Below are 23,379 nucleotides of genomic sequence, written 5' to 3'. Positions count from 1 at the left end.
ATGTAACAACTGTTGTGGACAAGCAATTCCCGGCCAAATTTTGTTCGGAGAGCACCAGGCTAGAATTGAGAACACTCGTCTAAAGTATGAATTGAATCATATATGTTCCTTAACAAACAATTTTTTTGGAAAATCAATATCATCATTAGCTAATCCCATGGCTCTATCAGCCTCAAATTTTGGAATGTAACTTGGTATCAGAAGGAATGGTTATGGTGGTGGCTCAAGTTTTTTGGCACTTCTTTACCAATGATGCTTGATCTTTAAGAATTTTTGAGATGCCCTTCTGCGGAGTACTCTATACCAACGAGGGACCAATTAAATTTTAGAAGTTCAAACTCTATTGTTCACCTTTAAAGGATGAATTACTTCCACAAGGCTCTTTGACAAAAAAAAGAATAATATTTGTTCTACGTTTTTTCTAATAAATAACACTATTGTCATTTTAAAGTTAAAAAGACACCGATGACTTATGTAAGATTTTCTTATTTAAAAATTATTATTATATTATAGTATTATAGTTATTTTAATTTGAAAAGTATAAAAAATATTAGGTTTACATGCAGGAAGATTTTCTTGATTTTGAACTCTCAAGTTTCAATTGTTTGGTTTTAACCATTTGTTAGTCTTTCGTTGACATGTAGAATAAACTTAGCTTATGAGACATTAAAATTTAAGTCAACACTAATGTGACATTAAAAATGGTTTATATGGCAAAAAATATTGCCAATGGCAAAAAAATTTGCCAATGCAAGTTATTCATCAATTTTATTTTTTTACCTTATTTATGCTTATTATTTTATATGTTTGGTGTAATTCGTGTATCTAATTGCAAGGTGTTCTGTGAGATATTGGATCGAACTCTAGTATGGTCAAAGGGTAGCTTCTTGGTTCGACAGTTCGACAGAGTTAAGCATGAAGTCGAAGGTTGTTTACATGCTGGTGTCGAAGTGTGCATGTTGTAGTCGAAGATGGGTCTAGCATGCAGGTGTCGAAGATGCTAGGGTTGTTAGCATGTTAAATTAGGTTTTAGTGTTTAAACCCTAATTTGTTAAGTTAGCTTGTTTATTAAGTTGACTTGTATAATGAGCCTTGTGGAAAAAGCCCATTAGTTAGTATGTTAGGTTTTATTATAAATAGCATACTAGTCTCTCATCATTGCTAAGCTGCAAATCCTAATTTAGGGTGAGAGAGGTTATTTGTTATTCTTGTAAACTTGTAATCTTGTTTTAAGAGAAAGTAAAAGAATAGCAGTTATAACCAATTCTTGTGTTCTTCTTATCTTCCCTAATTCCTATTATATTTTGTTCTTGACATCGTTTTTCACAACAAATTGGTGCGGTGAGCGTGGAAAAGATGCCTTCAACAAAGTATGAGATTGAAAAGTTCACCGGAGTGAATTATTTCGGTCTGTGGCGCTTGAAGATGAAAGCCCTACTGGTTCAGCAGGGTTGTTTGGAAGCGTTGAAGGGAGAGGCAGTCATGAATGCTGCATTAACGACAGCGGAGAAGACGAATATGATCGAGAAAGCACACAGCGCAATTTTGTTGAGCCTTGGTGATAAGGTTCTCCGGCAGGTATCAAAGGAGACGACGGCATCAGGGTTATGGGTAAAACTTGAAAGTTTGTACATGACCAAATCGCTGGTAAATCGACTCTACCTGAAGCAAGCTTTGTATTCATTCAAGATGATTGAAGACAAAGTGTTGTCTGAGCATTTGGATATGTTAAACAAGCTGACTCTTGATCTTGAAAATATTGATGTGAAGATTGATGATGAAGATCAAGCGCTGTTACTATTGTGTTCTTTGCCTCGATCACATGCTCACTTCAAAGAAACTCTCTTGTATGGAAGGGAGTCCCTGACGTTTGAAGAAGTTCAATCAGCCTTGTATTCTAAGGACTTGAATGAACGAAAGGAGCATAAACCTTTGACTGTTGGTGAAGGTTTGGCCGTTAAAGGAAAACTCTTACGGAATGTTGGTAAGTTTGACAAGAAGAAGGGCAAAAGCCAGTCGAAGTCTTATAGTGGCGAAGCATCTGGAATTCGATGCTATCATTGTAAGAAGGAGGGTCACACAAGAAAGGTGTGCCCTGAACGCCTGAAAGATCATGGAGGTAAGGATAATGGCAACGCTGCCATTTTTCAAGATGATTTCGATTCATCTGATGTTCTTGTGGTTTCAAGCAGTGATTCTAGGAAGGAGTGGATTATGGATTCAGGTTGCACTTGGCACATGACTCCAAACAAAGACTTCTTCGAGGAATTATGTGATCAAGATGGGGGATCAGTATTGCTAGGAAACAACAAGGCTTGCAAGATTGCAGGTGTTGGATCTGTGAGACTCAAGCTCTATGATGAGTCAATAAGGTTGTTGACTGAAGTTAGGTATGTTCCTGATTTGAAGAGAAATCTACTTTCTCTTGGTGAATTCGACAAGAAAGGATATGTTTTCAAAGGAGAGAAAAACGTTTGAAGAGTCATGAAGAGGTCGAAGGAAGTCTTGAGAGGCGTGATGAAACAAGGCTTGTATACCCTTGAGGCTGAAGTTGTAAGTGGTTCGACAAATGTTGCATCCACGAAACCTTTGTCGAAGACAGAAATCTGGCACATGAGATTGGGCCATGTTAGTGAAAGAGGTCTGGTCGAATTAGGGGAACAAAATCTGCTTGGTGGAGACAAAGTCAAAAAGCTGAAGTTTTGTGAACCCTGTGTACTTGGAAAATATTGTAGAGTGAAGCTCAACAAAGGCAAACAAAGAACACATGGATCCTTTGATTACATCCATGCTGATCTTTGGGGGCCTGCAAGGTGTCCATCACACTTAAGAGCAAGGTATTTTCTATCCATAGTTGATGATTATTCCAGAAAGTTATGGGTATTCATCCAGAAGACTAAGGATGAAACTTTTGAGAATTTCAAAAGTTGGAAGACTCTAGTAGAAAATCAGAATGGCAGAAAGGTCAAGAGGTTGAGAACCGATAATGGCCTTGAATTTTGCAATGAAGCGTTCGATAGCTTTTGTGCTGCCTCTGGTATTGCAAGGCACAAAACTACTGCAGGTACTCCACAGCAAAATGGTTTGGCTGAAAGGTTCAATCGAACTATTTTGGAGAGAGTCAGATGCATGTTGACTAGTGCGGGGTTAAAGAAGGTGTTCTGGGCTGAGGCTGTTTCGATAGCAACATATCTGATAAACAGATGTCCTTCGACAGCGTTAGATATGAAGACACCTGAAGAAGTTTGGTCGGGACATCCACTAGATCTCGACAAACTGAGAGTATTTGGTTGCATAGCCTATGCTCACATTAGGCAAGACAAGGTCGAACCTAGAGCTCTGAAATGCATGTTCATGGGATACCCTGAAGGAGTCAAAGCTTATAGGCTATGGTGCCTATAGCCAGGTCACAGGAGGTGTATCACCAGTCGAGATGTAGTTTTCAATGAAGCTGAAATGGCTTTCAAGAAAACTGATGATGATGGTCGAAGTGTAGAAGAGCTGGAACAGGTAGAGATTCCTGTTGAGGTGGAGCATGTTAATGCCGAATTGCATATCCCTGATGAAGTCGAAGAAGAAGCAGAAGATGCTGAGGAAGTTGAGGAAATTGACGATGACTACCTATTGTCGAGATATAGGTCGAGAAGAGTCATCAAGGCACCTCAGAGACTTGGGTATGCAGATCTTATAGCTTATGCCTTAATCTCTGCAAGTGAGGTTCTAGACGAAGAACCTAGAGACTACAAGGAAGTTATGAGGAGTCGAAATAAGACTGAATGGCTGAAGGCCATGGATGATGAGATGAAATCTCTTCATGATAATCATACTTGGGAACTGATCAAGAAACCTGCCGGGGCAAGGTTAGTCAGCTGTAAATGGATTTTCAAAGTTAAGGAAGGAATTGAAGGAGTGACGTCAAAAAGATACAAGGCAAGGTTAGTTGCAAGGGGTTTCCCTCAGAAAGAAGGTGTCAACTTCAATGATGTGTTTCTCCTGTTGTGAAGCATAGGTCCATTCGAATGTTGCTTGCCATGGTGGCACAGTTCGATCTTGAACTGGAACAGATGGATGTGAAGACTGTGTTCTTGTATGGTGATCTAGATGAAACAATCCTGATGAGGCAACCTGAAGGGTATGTCGAAAAGGGGAAGGAAGATTATGTGTGCAAGTTAAAGAGATCTTTGTATGGGCTGAAACAATCTCCTCAATAGTGGAATAGGAGATTCGACAAGTTCATGGCACGCATAAGTTTCATTAGAAGTCAGTTCAACCACTGCGTTTACTTCAGAATTCGACCTGGTAATTCATTTGTTATTTTGTTGCTTTATGTGGATGATATTCTCATAGCAAGCAACAATGTTGAAGATGTGACGAGGGTGAAGGCTGAACTCAATAAGGAGTTCGATATGAAGGATCTGGGAGCTGCTTCCAGGGTTCTTGGAATTGACATTCGAAGAGATAGAAAGAAGTCGAAGTTATGCTTATCTCAAGAGGCATATCTACGAAAGATTCTCGAAAAATTTGGTATGTCGAATTCGAAGCCAGTTGTGACTCCAACAAACCCTCAATTCAAGCTAAGTATTGATCAGTGTCCTAGTACTGATGTCGAAAGAGCCTATATGAATAGCATCCCATATTCTAATATAGTTGGTTCTTTGATGTATGCTATGGTCTGTACTAGACCCGACATAGCATATGCAGTAAGTCTTGTAAGCAGGTACATGGCGAACCCTGGAAAGGCTCATTCGCAAGCATTGAAGTGGATTTTAAGGTACATAAATGGGTCTCTGAATAGAGTCCTAATTTATGGTGGAGCCTTGGGTGAAGATAGTAAAGCAGTAATAGAAGGATATGTCGACTCTGATTATGTAGGTTGTATGGATTCCAGAAAATCTATTTCTGGATATGTTTTCACTATGTTTGGCACTGCAATTAGTTGGAAAGCAACACTTCAGAAGTTTGTTGCTCTATCAACCATTGAAGCGGAGTATATTGCCCTAACTAAAGCTGTGAAAGAAGCATTGTGGCTTGAAGGTTTTGCGAAGGAGTTGAAACTTCAAGGTCGAGGTATCACTGTTAAATGTGATAGTCAAGGTGCGATACACCTGTCGAAGAATTCAGCCTATCATGAGCGAACTAAGCACATTGATGTGAGGCTGCATTTCGTCAGAGGAGTAATCGAGCAAGGAGAATTCCAAGTGCTGAAGGTTTCGACTGAAGACAATGCTACTGATATGATCACCAAGACATTGTCGAGTTGCAAGTTTTTCCATTGTATGCAGTTGATAAAGCTGCATGAAGAAAGCTAGTTTGTTCCCTTGATGTAGTAGAGTTAGATCCAAGGTGGAGATTTGTGAGATATTGGATCGAACTCTAGTATGGTCGAAGGGTAGCTTCTTAGTTCGACAGTTATACAGAGTTAAGCATGAAGTCGAAGGTTGTTCACATGCTGGTGTCGAAGTGTGCATGCTATAGTCTAAGATGGGTCTAGCATGCAGGTGTCGAAGATGATAGGGTTGTTAGCATGTTAAATTAGGTTTTAGTGTTTAAACCCTAATTTGTTAAGTTAGCTTGTTTATTAAGTTGACTTGTGTAATGGGCCTTGTGGAAAAAGCCCATTAGTTAGTATGTTAGGTTTTATTATAAATAGCATACTAGTCTCTCATCATTGCTAAGCTGCAAATCCTAATTTAGGGTGAGAGAGGTTATTTGTTATTCTTGTAAACTTGTAATCTTGTTTTAAGAGAAAGTAAAAGAATAGCAGTTACAACCATTTCTTGTGTTCTTCTTATCTTCCCTAATTCCTATTATATTTTGTTCTTGACATCGTTTTTCACAACATGTTCTTATATGCTCTACCCCCTTTATTGATTTAAAAAATCGTGGAAGGGTGGATCATTTTAGAAAGGCATTTTGTCCCAATGATGGCTAATCGGTTTATGTGAGGCTCTCATATTTTTTATCTCGATGGTTTTTTTTCGGACCTTTCTCCATTTTCTTTGGGAAATAAGTCTTACCTTTTTTTTTTCTTTCTATCAAAATAGAAAAGCGAAGACAAAGATAAAGGAACAAGAAAGACTTGACTAGTGAACTTGTATTATTTGACTTTGATCCTTACAATACACAATTGTTAGATAGTTGTAAAACAATTTGTGCTTCAATGTGTTCCATGTGTGTGGAATCTTTTCTCCAACATTAATTTCCAAGATGTAGGTTCCCTTTCCCAAATTAGCGACGACTCTATATGGTCCTTCCCAATTAGGTGCGCGCTTTCCACTGAGACATTTTTGTGGCTGACATCATCCCTTCTTAAAACGAGGTCCCTTAGGATAAAGGTCCTGATGAGTTTCTTTTTGTTCTATTTTGATGTTATCTTTTTTTACGATAACCTCGCTCTAGATGGTCTAAGTCCTTCATTCTTCTAAGATATCTAATTCTTCTTTTATTATTCCTTGTTTACCTTTTTCATGGTTTGATAAAAATCCTCTAACTTAACTTTTTCTTGTATTATTTACATGTTTACAAATAAAATCCATCTTAATATCCTCGACAGAAAATCAATAGTTTTGCTCTTGGAAAAGGATGTTGTGAATGGAAAATCGCGAAACGTGTGAGAAGTTGCAAATTTTCGACTGGTTGCTCATACTCCACAGCCAGTATTAATGTTGATAAATTGTTTAGCGTGTTAACATTGATCAGGGTTTATTGGGATATTTTGTATAATTAAAATAATTTAAAAATCAACATAAGTCAGAGTTGTGCCACATCAGTGGGCCAAATGAATATAAAGCAAGTAAATTTCAAAAAGTCAATAATACTCCTTGTAATTAGATTAATGATAAATTTTAATCAAAGGATTTATTATGTAATTATCGAATACTTTATTTTTTATACATTTATAATAGATTAAAGATTCGGGGAATATATTTTAAACTAATTTCTATAATTACAAATAATTAATTAACTTCGTCTTTTTGTTCATTTGTTGAATTTGTACCGTATCTATTATGTCTAAAATCAATCTCTAGATAATAACAACGTTATTACTATAACAAATATTTTTTCTTTTTGGTAAAAATATTATAACAAAGATTTGGAGTCGATCAATCAAATTTTAAATATTTTCATTCTATTATCACTTAGCAATTTAAGCGAAAATTTTGAAATTCTGATTTTGCGATGATCAATTCATAACATTCAAATTTAGACAAGATTTAATTTTGTTGAAACAATTAATAGTGAGAAAATTGGTCCATTGAATTAAAATGTTGATCAAATACATTTAATTTAATTTTATCTATTTTTGTTGTTATATCGTATGATTAGGGGAGTATATAAAAGGATAAAAACCAATGTGAAGAATGTGTACTTGAAGAAGAACTTGTTCTACATCCAGAAAATTCAAATTGGTATAGTCACTAGAATAATGTTTTATCTTCTTTTTCTCATCCATAGCGACATTTGATTTGTGCATCTTTGGTTGTTTCTTTATTGTTTTTTAATGTTGCTGATGAGAGTATTTTCTGCAGCAAAGAAACATGGAGGGTCGGGGTGAGATGGGTTTTACAGGCGATAGTTTAGATACTAGTGTTATAAGGAGAACGTGGGACCATGAGTGTGAAAACCGGTTTGGAAGTCATAACTTTGAACTTAAAAAAATATCGGGGGATGAACAAGATGGTGACGATGATCACTTGAAGAAGAAGAAAAAGATATATCACAAACACACTCCTAATCAAATTCAAGAGCTTGAAAGGTATGACTTGCTTTAATCCAAAAACATGTATATATTCTTTTTTGTGTTTGAACTTTGAACTAATGTGGTTCTACGTGATTGATATATCATGTTGTTCTTTTTATTGGTTTTTCTTAGTTTCTTCAAAGAGTGTCCTCATCCTGAGGAAAAACAAAGGTTGGATCTTAGCAAGAGGCTTGGCTTGGAAAACAAACAAGTTAAGTTTTGGTTTCAGAATCGTCGAACTCAGATGAAGGTGGTTTCAAACACCGTTATTTTTTTTATTTATTATTGTTAATTTTTAAATGCAATCTCTTTCAAACACCGTTGTCTTTTTGTTTATCATTGAAAATTTTTAAGGGCGGTCTCAATTGTGGCTTTAAAGTTTACTTAAATCTTAACTATGATTCAAAGTTTTTTTGAACACCTTAGTTTGTTTCACATTTTTCATTATATATAAAGATGTTGTCCCAATTAACATTTTGCTTTCTTTCTTGAATCAGACTCAACTTGAAAGACATGAGAACATTACACTTAGGATGGAAAATCAGAAGTTAAGAGGGGAGAATAATATGTTGAAAGACGCAATGGTAAATTTGACATGTAACAACTGTTGTGGACAAGCAATTCCAGGCCAAATTTTGTTCGGAGAGCACCAGGCTAGAATTGAGAACGCTCGTCTAAAGGATGAATTGAATCATATATGTTCCTTAACAAACAATTTTTTTGGAAAATCAATATCATCATTAGCTGATCCCATGGCTCTATCAACCTCAAATTTTGGTATGTAACTTGGCATCATAAGGAATGGTTATGGTGGTGGCTCAAGTTTTTTGGCACTTCTTTACCAATGATGCTTGATCTTTGAGAATGTTTGAGATGCCCTTCTACGGAGTATTTGATAACAACGAGGGACCAATTAAATTTTAGAAAATCAAACTCTATTTTTCACCTTTAAAGGATGAATTACTTCCACAAGGCTCTTTGACAAAAAAAGAATAATATTTGTTCTATGTTTTTTCTAATAAATAACACCATTGTCATTTTAAAGTTAAAAAGACACCGATGACTTATGTAAGATTTTCTTATTTAAAAAATTATTATTATATTATAGTATTATAGTTATTTTAATTTGAAAAGTATAAAAAATATTAGGTTTACATGCAGGAAGATTTTCTTGATTTTGAACTCTCAAGTTTATATTGTTTGGTTTAAACCATTTGATAGTCTTTCGTTGACATGTAGACTAAACTTAGCTTATGAGACATTAAAAATCTAAGTCAACACTAATGCGACATAAAAAATGGTTTATATGGGAAAAAATATTGCCAATGCAAAACGCAGGGTTTTCATAATATTTGATTACTTACAAAAATTAAAGTAAACTAGTAGAGCTTTTTATAATATTTTATTAAAAAATATAGGTTTTAATGCATTTTTGACCCCTCAAATTTCTCAATTGTTTTATTTTTGTCCCCTATGTTTCAATTACTTGATTTTGGTCTCCCAAGTTTTATAATTGCTTGATTTTGGCCCCCCAAATTTCAATTGCTTAATTTTAGCCCCTTAAGTTTTCCCCCTTTTGCATTTGATAGTCCCCTAATGAAATGTAGGCTAAATTTCTCTTTCTTTCTTTTTTACCTTAGAATAAGGATTCCTATACCCTAAAAACACAAATATCAGTTCCACTTAAACCTAGGTTACAACCCTTCTATTTATAAGATTAATATCGATTGGACTGGGCTTCAAAATGCGGCAAAGAGGCTGCCAAAAATTTGCTACTTATTCTCCAAGAAAATAGGTCTTCAATCCAAACTTTCCTATATTGTCTCCAATTATAGAAAGTGTAGAAATCTCTTGATTAAATCAATTTTAGATAACACATCAGCTAATTGATTATTCCCGAATATTTTGTAGCTGAAACACAAGATTCCTGTAGCAATAAAAACGTCTGATTCACTTGACAGATAAGCTTCTGCAGTCAAGATGTCATACTAGACATGTTGTGACATCTTGTTTGTCATGTTGAAGTGTGAACGCTAGGAATCTTGCAATTCTTTCAACCTATTCTTGCTAAGTATGTTTTACGAAAATACATGCCAACCTCAGAGAACCTACAAAGCATATAGAAAAGAATGAAAAGGGTAACATCATAGCAACGCGTACTTTATATATATTTAGCGTTTGACTAAATTTATAAAGAGACAATATAAGTAGGGGTGTTCAAAACAAAATCGGTCCAATAAAAACTCACTAACCAAATCAAACCATATCGAAACCGCAAAAAAAAAGCATTTGGTTATTATGTGTTTGGGTCATTTTTTTAACAAAACTATGCAGGTGAGCTTGGTTATACTATTTGTATTTTACAAACTGAACCAAACAACATTAAGTTACAACCCAAACTTCATTTAACCCACATCCAACCCAAACTCAAACATATACATCCTAGCCTTATGATTACGAGTGATTTTCTCTTCCTCACACTTAAGGTTTCAGTTTAAGTCTTCTCAAATCTCTCCTAGAGGTATCACGTTTTTCTCATCTTCTTTTCCATGTACATCTCTCCTCTTCTTCTCTAGTCTCTCATATCTTATGTTTTTTATTTTTAATCTTCTTATTTTTATTCTATGGTTACCTCTTCCGATTATGTTTTTAATGCACCTCTTCTTCTCTAATATCTCCTATATTCTGTTCTTTCTTTTTCATCTTCTCCAATCTTTCATGTCCTCTATTTTTTTTCTATTTTATTATAATGTTTTTGATATTGTTTTATGCTACTCTTTTATTTTTTTTATTCCATTTTTGATCTAATCTTAGTTTGGTATATTAAATGGAAAGTTGTAGTCCAAATATGATAAATTTTATTGTTATTTGATAACATATAAATGATTAAATGCCAACCTTACCCTTGTATTTTTTTACATTTATTCATTTAAGATTTTCGAAAAATTGTACCCATACATATGTGTACAAGATAACATCCAAAATCAATTTTGGTGTGTAACATTTGTATACCGAATAACTTGTAATAAGTTATCGGTGTTTTATTTTATTTTATTTCGGACAACTTGGAAAATGTGTTCGCTTATTAATTTTAGTTTTTAATGTATTATAACACTTAACTCAAGACTTTTGATTAAAAAAATTTATGTATATTTAGAAAAGAATTTTGGAACAAATTAACTGAAGAAGTGAACAAATTAGCCTGTTAACATTAATCAGAGTTTATTGGGATATTTTATATAATTAAAATAATTTAAAAATCAAGAAAAATTAGAGTTATGCCACATCAGCGGGCCAAATGTATAACAAATCAAATAAATTTTAAAAAGTCAATAATACCCCTTATAATTACTTATAATTAGATTAATTATGGCTTTTAATTAGAAAATTTACCATATAATTATTAAATATTTTATCTTTTTATATATTTATAATAGATTAAAGATTTGGAGAATATATTTTAAACTAATTTCTATAATTAAAAATAATTAATTAACTTCGTATTTGTGTTCATTCGTTGAATTTGTTATAATTGACGGTATCTATTTTGTCTAAAATCAATCTCTAGACAATACCAACGTTTTTTTTTATGGGAGATAATACCAATGTTATTACTATAAAAAATATTTTTTCTATTTGGTAAAAATATTATAACAAAGATTTGGAGTCGATCAATCAAATCATAAATATTTTAATTCTATTGTCACTTAGCAATTTAAGGGAAAATTTTGAAATCCTAATTTTGCGATGATAACATTCAAATTCAAATTTAGACAAGATTTAGTTTTGTTAAAACAATTAATGGTGAGAAAATTGATCCATTGAATTAAACTGTTGATCAAATACATTTAATTTCATTTTATCTATTTTTGTTCGTATATCGTATGATTAAGGGAGTATATAAAAGGATAAAAACCTGTGTGAAAGAATATGTACTATTGAAGAAGAACTTGTTCTGCATCCAGAAAATTCAAAGTGGAAAAGATCTTTTGGTATAGTCACTGTAAGACCTTTTGGCCCATTAATTTTGAAGAAAATTAACGTTGAAAAGTTTGTTATTGAAAAATTGATAATGACATTGGATTTGATTTGTGCATCTTTGGTTATTTCCTTATTGTTTTTTAATGTTGCTGATGAGACTATTTTCTGCAGTAAAGAAACATGGAGGGTCAGTGTGAGATTGGTTTAATAGGCGATGGTTTAGATACAAGTATGATTAAGAGAATGAGGGACAATGAGCGTGAAAGTCGGTTCGGAAGTCATAACATTGAACTTGAAGAAATATCGGGTGATGAACAAGATGGTGAAGATGATCACTGCAACAAGAAGAAGACATATCACAAACACACTCCTAATCAAATTCAAGAGCTTGAAAGGTATGGCTTGCTTTAATCCAAAATAACATATATATTCCTTTTTGTGTTTGAACTTTGAACTAATATTGTTCTTTTCGTTTTTTTTTTAGTTTCTTCAAAGAGTGTCCTCATCCTGAGGAAAAACAAAAGTTGGATCTTAGTAAGAGGCTTGGTTTGGAAAATAAACAAGTTAAGTTTTGGTTTCAGAATCGTAGAACTCAAATGAAGGTGATTTTCAAACACCATTGTTTTTTTTTATCATTGAAAATCTTTAAATGCGATCTCTTTCAAACACCGCTTTCATTTTTGTTTATCATTGAAAATCTTTAAATGCGATCTAAATTTTGGCTTTAAAGTTTTCTTATATCTTAACTATGATTTAAAGTTTTATTGAACACCTTAGTTGTTTCACATTTTTCATTATATATAAAGATGTTGTCACACTTAATATTTTTTTTCTTTCTTGAATCAGACTCAACTTGAAAGACACGAGAACATTAAGCTTAGGATGGAAAATGACAAGTTAAGAGGGGAGAATAATATGTTGAAAGATGCAATGATAAACCTGACATGTAACAACTGTTGTGGACAAGCAATTCCTGGCCAAATTTTGTTCGGAGAGCACCAGGCTAGAATTGAGAACGCACGTCTAAAGGATGAATTGAATCATATATATTCCTTAACAAACAATTTTTTTGGAAAATCGGTATCATCTTTAGTTAATCCCATGGCTCTATCATCCTCAAATTTTGGTATGTAACTTGGTATCAGAAGGAATGGCTATGGTGGTGGCTCAAGTTTTTTTGGCACTTCTTTACCAATGAGGCTTGATCTTTGAGAATGTTTGAGATACCCTTCTACGGAGTATTCTATGATCTCTTGTTCACCTTTAAAGGATGAATTATTTCCACAAGGCTATTTGACAAAAAAAGAATAATATTTGTTTTATGTTTTTTCTTATAAATAACATCATTGTCATTTTAAAGTTAAAAAGACACCGATGACTTATGTAGGATTTTCTTATTTAAAAAATTAGTATTATATTATAGTATTATAGTTATTTTAATTTGAAAAGTATCAAAAATATTAGATTTACATGCAGTTAGATTTTCTTGATTTTGAACTCTGAAGTTTCAATTGTTTGGATTTAACCATTTGATAGTCCTTCGTTGACATGTAGACTAAACTTAACTTATGAGACATTAAAAATTTAAGTCAACACTAATGTGACATAAAAAAATGGCTTATGTGACAAAAAATATTGCCAATGCAAAACGCAGGGTTTTCATAATATTTGATTACTTAAAAAAAAATTAAAGTAAACTAGTAATGCTTTTTATAATATTTGATTAAAAAATATAGCTTTAAATGCATTTTTGGCCCCTCAAATTTCTCAATTGTTTTATTTTGGTCTCCTATGTTTCAATTGCTTGACTTTGGTCTCCCAAATTTTATAATTGCTTGATTTTGGCCCCCCAAATTCCAATTGCTTGATTTTAGCCCTTTAAGTTTTCCCCCTATTTGTATTTGATAGTCCCTTAATGAAATGTGGGCTAACTTTCTCTTTTTTTTTTACTTTTTCTCTTTTCTTTTCTTTAACATTTTTTCTCTACAATTTTATTTTTCTTCTCTTTTTAATAGTTAAACTTTGAATGTAATATTTAAAAAATCATAAATATTTCATTCAACGTATGTGTAATGGAAAATTATTTTAACAAAATAAAATAGACCACTACCTAATTAAAATTACAAATTCTTTGGCCAATAACTCCCTCATAGTTAAGCATAAAGTCCCAAAGTCTAGCAATCTTATTAGTCATATAAAATTACAATTTTTAAAAGGGATATTGCGTGCTTGCCCGTATATTCTAAGTTGAATGTAATATTTAAGATTTTCAAAATATTACATTCAAAGCTTAATTATTAAAAAGATAAGAAAAATATAATTTTAAAGAAAAAAATTAAAATAAAAAATTATCATAAAAATAAGAAATTTAGTCTACATGTCATTAGGGGACAATCAAATGCAAAAGGGGACAAACTTGATGGGTCAAAATCAAGCAGTTGAAACTTAGGGGGTCAAAATTAAACAATTAAAAATTTTGAGGGACCAAAATCAAGCAATTGAAACATAGGGGACTAAAATCAAGCAATTGAGAAATTTGGGGGGTCAAAACTCAAAACTACATTTAAACCAAAAATATATAAGATTCAAAGGCAGTTTATTTGGGGTGAGAATCAGTGGAGGTATCATGCGGTTGGTTGGGAACGAGTTACTACTCCAAAAACTCATGGTGGTCTTAGTTTTAGGTGATTGAACGAGATGGATGCAGCTTTTCTTTTAAAATTGGTGCGGCGAATTCAATCCGACAGGCAAGACCTGTGGTGTCAAGTGATGAGAGGAAAGTATTAGCGCAATAATGGGTGGGAGACGGTTATCGCGAAACCGACAGATTCGCATTTGTGGCGAAGCATGGTTAAATTATGTCAAGTGCTAGAGGATTACCGTGGTTGGGTAGTGCGGGATGCGAGGAGCATTGATTTCAGTCATGATGCTTGGATAAGTGGAGGTCTGCGTCTTTCGGAAATTGGTTTGGAAACATGCTAGATTGCTTACAAATGTTAGAAAGCATCAGATGGGGCTCAGTTTGAATACTTGCAAGTATTGTAATGGCTTCCCGAAAACTTTACTTCATGCTTTACGTGTAGGTTGGTTAACCAGTTATGAACGAGTGTGGTCTCATTTGCCAAGAGAACCAGATTTTTCACTAGCAATTTGCCGGATTGAATTTCGTTGAACATTGATAGTGGCAGTAGCCAGGGTTGGTGGGAGCATTGGAACAGATTTTAGGCAACGACATGTCATTTGCTGTGGATGTGGAGGAATAAAGAGAAGTATGATGACGGTTACGTGAGGCCACATAATTAGGTGGAGAGAGTAATGAAGACATTACAGTACTATGGCGCGTCGGAAGGGTTCCTGAAGGCTAATTGTACGGGATCATATGCCACACTTTAGGTAAAATTTGTGCCTCCAAAGAGTGGCTGGATATGCATTAATATAGATGGAACCTATAAGCATGGAATTATTGGGTGTGGAGGCGTGATCCGAGGAGATGCGGGAGAATGGCTCAGTGGGTTCTCTAAATTTATTGGACGTGGGGATGCTTATATGGCGGAGATTTGGGGAGTATACGAAGGATTGAAGCTGGCTAGGAATATGAACTTTTCCAAGGTGGAAATTCGGGTAGACTCAATGGTAGTGGTGCAAGACATAAAAGGAAAGCGGATTACTCATCGCAATGGGAACAATGTCGTGGCTAAGATCATTAGTTTGTGGGAGCTGGATTGGGAGGTGGGAATCAAGTATGTGAACAGAGAAGCTAATCGGTTGGTTGACGCGTTAGCCAAACACAGATTCTCCCTGAAGGAGTGATCCGCTGTCGCGTGCGGATCAAAACGAGTTGTTTTTCAAAACCCTAGTATAGCGACAATTTAACTCGAATATCGTCTCTCAAGGATTCTTAGTTATTACTAACTGAAATCGAATTGGGGGGATTGGTTTGGTTTCTGATTAATAAAAAGTGCTTAAAATAAGTAATTCTAAAAATAAGCTGTTTATAAAAAAGTGATTATAAAATTAAGCCAATCTACTGTTTTCGGTTCCGGCTTATCATAGGTTTCTACCTTACCAATTCCCTAAGCGGCTTCGATCTCTATTCGATTTCAATACCAAATGACAAGCGCAAAAGATATTAAACAGATTGAATTCCTATTCCGAATTAAGCAAACGGATTAATACAATCGCGAATTAAGCAAACACGATATAGAAACGCAATTTAACGACGAAGCGACGTAAACAACGATTAACAGTTAGGAATACAATCATACGAAATTAATCAAAATATTCCACGAAATAACAGATTAAGCAAATGCAAGTTCATAGAATATAATTGAAAGAGAAACAAAATTGAATTGATAAAATAAAAACCTCAAAGCATTTGGAATTCGATTATAGTAGATCGACTCTGGATGTTTAGTTCTCCATTCGAACGTACAGAGCAAAAGTTTGGAAAAATCGTGAATAGTGAAAATCGTGAACAGTGTTTTTGGGGCTGCTAGACCTATTAGGAATCAGCAAAAAATTATTTATGACCCAACTGGGTCGAATTACAAAACTCGACCCACTACTAGCGACCTGAAACAGAAAATATAAAGTGCTGCAGCTTCAAACGCAAAACTGGGAATTATAGGCTCCGAATCTGACTTTGGCTCCAACATGAAAGTCGTAGCTCTCTCTCTTAGCTTTCCGGCGATTATTAGAACGCCTCAATCGGACTCCTGGAACTCCAGTTATGATCGTTTTCGTGCAGACTGCTAAAGCTGAAAAATAAAGTGCGAAAATTAAATAAAGCTAAAAATAAAATAAATTATAAAAACATATTAAAACATAAAAATAATTAAAACAAATGGAAGAAATGCTTTAGTACAAACATGGAAGAACGTGCGTTAAAATGCACTGATCAAGGAGCAATATAGTTTATTCGACGAGTATCTTGAAGACTTCGTGCATGTCCTCCAAGCAGATGAGAATTATGTTAGTAATCCTAGAGTTATTTGCTTATATGTTAGTAATCCTAGAGTTATTTGCTTATAAGATGTTCTTTCCAGGCTTTTAACCCTCTTTCAAATTTTAAAAAAAAAATAAAACTCTTACCAATTGAATTCTAGAAAGTGTTAAAGGTTAAATATGTTAAATAATAAATACTGAGTTGGTCTTAGTTTTTAAATATGTTAAATAACAAATACTGAATAACTATGTATTTAGACTATATATGAATTGAATATATTAATTATTCAATTTATTTAAAAAATAATGTTTTCTTTTAAATAGATATTACTTATAGGAAAAATAGGGGGAAAAGGTATTTAAATAAAAATATGCGTTTTTTGAAATATGGTTTTTTAGAAAAGATGCTTTTTTTAGATTTTTTTTCTTTTAACCATAAATCATTCTTTGAATTGTGCATATCAAATCATAATTTTTTTTCCTTCTATTAGCCTTTAGCAATTTAAGAAAATATTTTAAATATTGATTTTGCGTTGATCAAATCATAACAAATTTTAATTCAAATATAGTTAACATTTAATTTTGTTCAAACAATTAAGAGAGAGAAATCAGTCCATTGAATTAAAATTCTGATCAAATACATTTTATTAGGTGAGAATAACCTATCAAAATTAGACTTTCAGTATCAACGCACGAAAACTAAACCATCAGTGGGAAGAAAATGGGTAGCTTCTCACAAGTTGCCAAAGTAGGCAGATGGTAGATCATTTTTTTTTAAATCCAATCTTTTTCTTTCGTTTTTTCTAGGGAATTTGACTTTGGTTGATGTTTGTTTCTGATTATGTAGATCTTTGAAATTTATTATTGTTGAAGATCGATTGGAACGATTCGCGATTAAACGGAAGATGGAGCAAAGATCCAAGCTGACGCGTATGAGGTTGAAGTTGAAGAAAAAACGGATTACCAAGATGTGCATTGAGTGGGCTTTATATGCAGGGAACAGTATTGCATGCGGCAGGGAAAGGGGGAGGAAGATTAAGAACATATCAAGGGTGTGGCAGAATGAGATGCTTGGAATCAAGTGGTCGGGAAAGCATCAGGCAATGAGAGCTGGTTTGGGGTTTGCTTTAGTTGAAGACGTTCAATTTGTAGCTGATGTTATGGGAAGTGTGGGACTGCAGATCAAACCCAGAATGATAGAAATATCCAATTCAGTGTCTATTGGGAAGATCGAATTTGAAAATGAAAGGTATAACATTATTATTCAAAGATTTTCGAAAAGCATGATATTAGGTTAGATGACTTTATTTCGATTTCACGCATTAAGTCTATGTTTGTCTTCTGGATGACAGTGAATGGATTATATGGACAGAGTTGGTGAAGAAACTAAAAACAATGGTTAGGAATATCTTTGTTCACAAAAATATAGTCTGTTATGCTATTAAATACTTTGTTTGTTCATCTGTATGTTTCTGGTAATTTTTTAAAATTATTATTGTTGTGTAATGCAGGTTTAACTGAGGATGTATTGTTGAGGTGTTAATGGCTATACTGGATGAAGTAGTGGAAAGTTTTTGAAGAACAGTAGTCTGTTATGAATGATGTTGCTGGATTTTTTTGTTTTAATTCTATGAAGTTTAATGTGATGTTTCAAACTTTTTTATTTATTATTCAGAGTTTCTATTTGGATTGTAACAGTTAATGGTTTGATAACTACTTTCTAATTTCAATATTACCATGTTATGATTTGCACTAATGCATGAAAATCAGAATGATCAACATGGTTTAAATTTAGTCTTATCTGCTGGTGTTATTATAATGTGGTTATGTTTGAGATTTCACTAATTTATGTAAGATATGTAAAGTTAAATTTAATGTAAGTACAACACTTAATACAAATAAATATTATAATAGATAATGAATTAAACTTAACCTCAAGCATTGCTTTATAAATACTATCAGCAGACTTTCCAATAATGTCGGCACAGTCAGTGTCCCAAAACACAAAGCGAAATTTTGATTCACCATCAATTACATATATGTCAACTCGATACCTTTTAGAAAAATGCATAGCAAAAAACTATTAGAACATTAAAAATATTGAAGAATGGCAAATGAATTAAACTGAGGAACAATTGAAAAATACAACCTTGGTATGGCATGTTCTACATTCTGTCCACATGAACATTTGTATGGATTGTTCACATCATATGCCTTTAAAGAACATTTAGTACATCCATAATAAAACCAACCATGTTTTGAGACAAAAAACTTTTGAGTTGTTCCAACAGTAACACATAACATGTCCTAAGATACAATAAGTTAAATATTAATATATGCAACAGTCTAACATAAAATCATCTATATTCCAAGTTAAATATTAATATATGCAACAGTCTAACATAAAATCATCTATATAAAACAATATTGAGCTTACTTTTTGAAATTTTCCATAACCATTTACCTGTTTCACCTTGCAGAGGTCACTCAAAGATATACGTTTGGCCTTATGGACGAAACTTTTAACTGGGGTGAATTGAGAGGCACTAGACCAAAGAGACGCACCCTTTGAGGACTGCGAAGGCTTTTCAGTCTGCTCATTTGCAGGTAACCTGCAACATTGTACCAAAATTAATGTAAAGGATGATAATATTTAAAGGAACTTATTATACTGTAAGAAGATAACAATTTGTATATACTTTGATAAATACTCAGTTATCTCTGGAATGTCTTCGTTAATAAGCAATATAGATCCACTCCATCCATTTGAGACTGAAATAGATAAAAATTAAAGTATCAAATTAACTACAGACAGATATCACAACTTAATAATAGGATTTTGTTGATACACACCTTGTGTTTCCTTTATCATTGCATGAGTTAGTACAGTTACAATAGCACCACTGTTTTTTTCATCATGGTAGAAATCCAAAAAATTTATTCCGTAGCTCTCCCATATTGTGCAGTTAACGGTGACACCTCTGTAGAAACAAATATAAAAAGATCAATATGATAAAAATCGTCTACTTAAATATAAGAAATTTGAAATCAGATAATTTACTTCAAGTCTTTAAGACTCAATGAAACAAATGACTTTTTTCCAGAATTGTTATATTGAAAATTGTTGATTTCCTGAACTACACCAATAATATCTACAAAACAGAGTGAAAAAGGAAGTTAAAATCAACTTCTGTAATAATATAATAAATTGTAGTAGGAAGAAAATAAATGACCTAATATATTTACCTTCAAGTCGGTTCAGCTCATAATTGCCTGCAAGAATATCAGAAAAGTCTTTGAAAAAAAATCTTTTGGGAGGAAGGTTCTGAATATCAACTTCCTTCACAGTCGTACCACCAATAAACACAAACTTCTTGTCATGATCACAAAGCTTCCACTGAAAATCGTTATCATAAACAGTTCCATTGTTGATTATGCAAGACATGTTTTCACGTATTCGTTCTTTCCATTTCGGTGTATGGTCAGAACGAATCAAAACTTGTATCCTATCACCCTATTGATGACAAACAACAACAATATCATAACTGAAAAATATAATAAGCTACGAAACGATTTGAGAGAATACGAAGCATTACCGATGCGCCCATTATAACCATCTCCATATGCTCCTTACCCTTGTTGTTGATAACACTCCATACATCAACAACTCGAACGGCCAATCTCCAAGTTTCCTTTGAATCATTAACATCCTTAATGGGGGTAAATTTTCGACTCATATTCTGTTTAGAAACAAAATAGAAGACAAAAAACTATCAGTATTCAGTTAAAGAGATGAAGAACGGAACTGGGGGAAGGAGAAATGAAATATACCGCTCAAGTGTTGATTGAAAACGGCAAGTGGAAGGTGGAAGAGTTTATACATGCAAGGTGGAAGAGTTTGTACGAATATATAGCTCTATACTGAAAAAAAATGAAAGGGTAGGGTTTATTAAGATGAATCTTCCAATGCAATGAGAGCATAGAACGTAGTGCATCTTTTTTCATATTCCAATAAAAAGGTTTTGCATTAAATTAGTTGTTGGAATGTAATGATGATTAGATGTGTAATTACTCTCAGGGGTATGTAAAACCATCTTAAATTGATTGTGATTAGGGTAATCAAGGAATTTTGGTGGTAATCAACTTTTATATATTAAAGTAGATTAAATGTATTAAATGAGATGGAATCATGTGATTGGTTGGAGTTACACTACCCAACTTTTTGTGATGGGTAGAGAAGTTGTCCCCTTTTTAGAAAAGATGTTTTTTTTAGTTTTTTTTTCTTTTAACCATAAATCATTCTTTGAATTGTGCGTATCAAATCATAGTTTTTTTTCCTTCTATTAGCCTTTAGCAATTTAAGAAAATATTTTAAATATTGATTTTGTTGATCAAATCATAACAAATTCTAATTCAAATATAGTTAACATTTAATTTTGTTCAAACAATTAAGAGAGAGTAATCAGTCCATTGAATTAAAATTTTGATCAAATACATTTTATTTTATCTATTTTTGTTCATACGCCATGTGATTAAGAGAGTAATATAAAGCGCTTATATACTTGAAGAAAAAAAATTGTAATCCTTTTAGAAATTGAGATTTTTGGTTGCACAACACTAATAAAATGAAGAAATCATTCTCCCTCAACAAACTTAAAAGTCAACTCATCAACAACTATCATCCTAGCTAAAGCTTTCCTACATGCCTCAACATCAAAATGGACAGTAGCGGGAATATTACTAGATCCGTTCCCACTTTCTTTTTTCAATTGTTGAAGAACAGGAGTCTGTTGTGTGGGATCAAGAGACTCTTTAGGAAACTTTTAACATTGGTGCAACGAATGGTGTTTCAAATCACTAGTGTCATTTCAATGTGAATCAGCAACATATGATACATCACACCAATTACACTTATTTCTTGATCCTATATTTGTAAAATGCTTTAAAGTCCATGATCTAGATTAAATAGGTTTTTTGTTACCTGGAACCCATGCTACAACCTAAGGATCATTGGATGTGACCAACGTTGAAGTATATCCAACTTTCCTTTTGTTATTAGCATTTTATTTATCATTGTTAACTTCATTACTTTGCACCAATGGAGGTGAGGGTTCAACTATTTCACCATGTAAAATAAGCGACAGAGAATACACATGTCCTTAGTCAAGAACCATAACCATTGTAGAATATTAACATCATTTACTAAGATAGAATAAATTGATTAAAAATAAATTGTGATATCTGGATGAGGTTGATAATAATGTCAAATTGAGTAAGTGAAACAACAAGATTAAAATATTTTACTTGGCTCGTTCCTTTAAAATAGACAATAGACAATTTATCAAAATAGAAAAACAAGAAAATAAAAATTGAACACAAATACTATAAATTAGAACATAGAAAAGATTTAAAAAAATTACTGAACAGTGAATGATGGTTCTAAACTAGAGAGGGAGAGAGAGAGAGAGAGAGAGAGATGGAGTTGATACCTTTGTCGTCTCCATTGGAACCTTACCTGAGAGACTATGATGGAAAACACTTTCACCAATGCGTACCATCTCAGTATAAGGTGAAAAAAGAGAATATCGCTTAAAGTCATATATGATGTCAATGATCTGGTACATACTTGAAGTGTTTGATACTAGACTTGATGGTAAGCTTTGGTTGATGGTAGATATTTAATGTCTGGTGTTCCGCCAAGGAGAATACATGCATACTCTAAAGCTTAAGTCAATGATTATCAGATTTAGAAGAATATATTTTAAGTTTAAAATAGTATGTAGTTGAATTTGATGTTTGTTTCTTATGTTATATGTGAGTTGTAGGATTTTGATGGCATAAAACTTTATTGTGCAAGATAGTCATCTAAAGAGACATGTGTCAGAGTAATATTAGTTATGTCATTTGATGGTTCTTATTCAACCACTTACATTGATTATTTGTTTTCTTAGGAATAATGTTATGTGTGTTTCTAAGGTCTCTGATCAATTTCACTAGAGTGCTTATTCTTCATTGTTGTCGATCTCTTAGGAATCAAATGATGTATTTTTTGTTGTGAACTCCTATTCTTTGTTGGTTCAACAAAGAACACGAATTACAATCGAAAGTGTTATACAACTTACTTTTATGTTCGCCAACAAGTAGCATAGTAATTTTTTATATAAATTAAAAAATACCACTTTAAAAAATACTTTGTAATTAGTCAAATTTTATTTCAAATCATTAAAATGTTATTACCTAAGTAGGGGTGGCAAAACGGTCGTGGCCCGCTGGATCAGCCCGTGCACCCGCCATAAAATGGCAGGTTGGGTTGGGATTTCGTGTCCGCCGCCCATCAAAGTTCGTCCTACCAAAATCCGCCTCCCGTCAATGCTAACCCCGCCAAAACTCGACGCGCATATTCGCTCAGTCCGTCCTGTCTTAAGGTCATTTTTTTTAGTTAATTCTAGTCATTCTAATTTTTTATGGTTTTATTTTATACATTTATTTGTGAATAAATATAATATTTTTTAAATAAAATTTGTTAAAAAGATATTTTATAAAAAAATGTTCTAAAAATAAGTGAAACTTTAATTCAAAAGTAAAAAAACTATTAATCTATTAAAAAATAAAAAATGGACAAACAAATCCACCGCCTGCCAACTCGCCACTTTAGCAGGATATGAATAATTTTTATGTTCATTAATACTTGGCGGACTTACCTGCTTCGCTTT

At 33.1% G+C, this 23,379-nt stretch overlaps 1 protein-coding gene across 1 annotated transcript; it reads right to left on the bottom strand.

The window, feature by feature from the left end:
* Positions 1 to 18,326: 18,326 nt before the first annotated feature.
* Positions 18,327 to 22,224, bottom strand: LOC131642891 (uncharacterized). Its single transcript, XM_058913058.1, has 10 exons — positions 22,156 to 22,224; positions 20,263 to 20,406; positions 19,913 to 20,180; positions 19,728 to 19,818; positions 19,520 to 19,647; positions 19,366 to 19,438; positions 19,131 to 19,278; positions 18,816 to 18,973; positions 18,600 to 18,720; positions 18,327 to 18,386 (listed from the first exon to the last, which is right to left on the bottom strand). The coding sequence occupies exons 1-10, from the start codon at positions 22,222 to 22,224 to the stop codon at positions 18,327 to 18,329; spliced, it is 1,260 nt and encodes a 419-aa protein (XP_058769041.1).
* Between the last annotated feature and the right edge of the window lie 1,155 nt (positions 22,225 to 23,379).

Source organism: Vicia villosa, unplaced genomic scaffold (assembly GCF_029867415.1).
Source record: "Vicia villosa cultivar HV-30 ecotype Madison, WI unplaced genomic scaffold, Vvil1.0 ctg.006034F_1_1, whole genome shotgun sequence".
NCBI lineage: Eukaryota > Viridiplantae > Streptophyta > Magnoliopsida > Fabales > Fabaceae > Vicia > Vicia villosa.
The sequence above is the reverse complement of the archived record's forward strand: the minus strand, read 5'-3'. Positions and strand labels throughout refer to the sequence as shown.

What these genes read in the sequence shown, in the direction of transcription:
- LOC131642891 (XM_058913058.1), bottom strand. Translation starts at nt 22,224, where the DNA reads ATGGTACGCATTGGTGAAAGTGTTTTCCATCATAGTCTCTCAGGTAAG. An exon ending in TGGTTATAATGGGCGCATCG is followed by an intron (nt 20,181 to 20,262) that starts GTAATGCTTCGT and finishes TGTCATCAATAG; the next exon opens with GGTGATAGGATACAAGTTTT. An exon ending in ACCTCTGCAAGGTGAAACAG is followed by an intron (nt 18,974 to 19,130) that starts GTAAATGGTTAT and finishes ATTGTATCTTAG; the next exon opens with GACATGTTATGTGTTACTGT.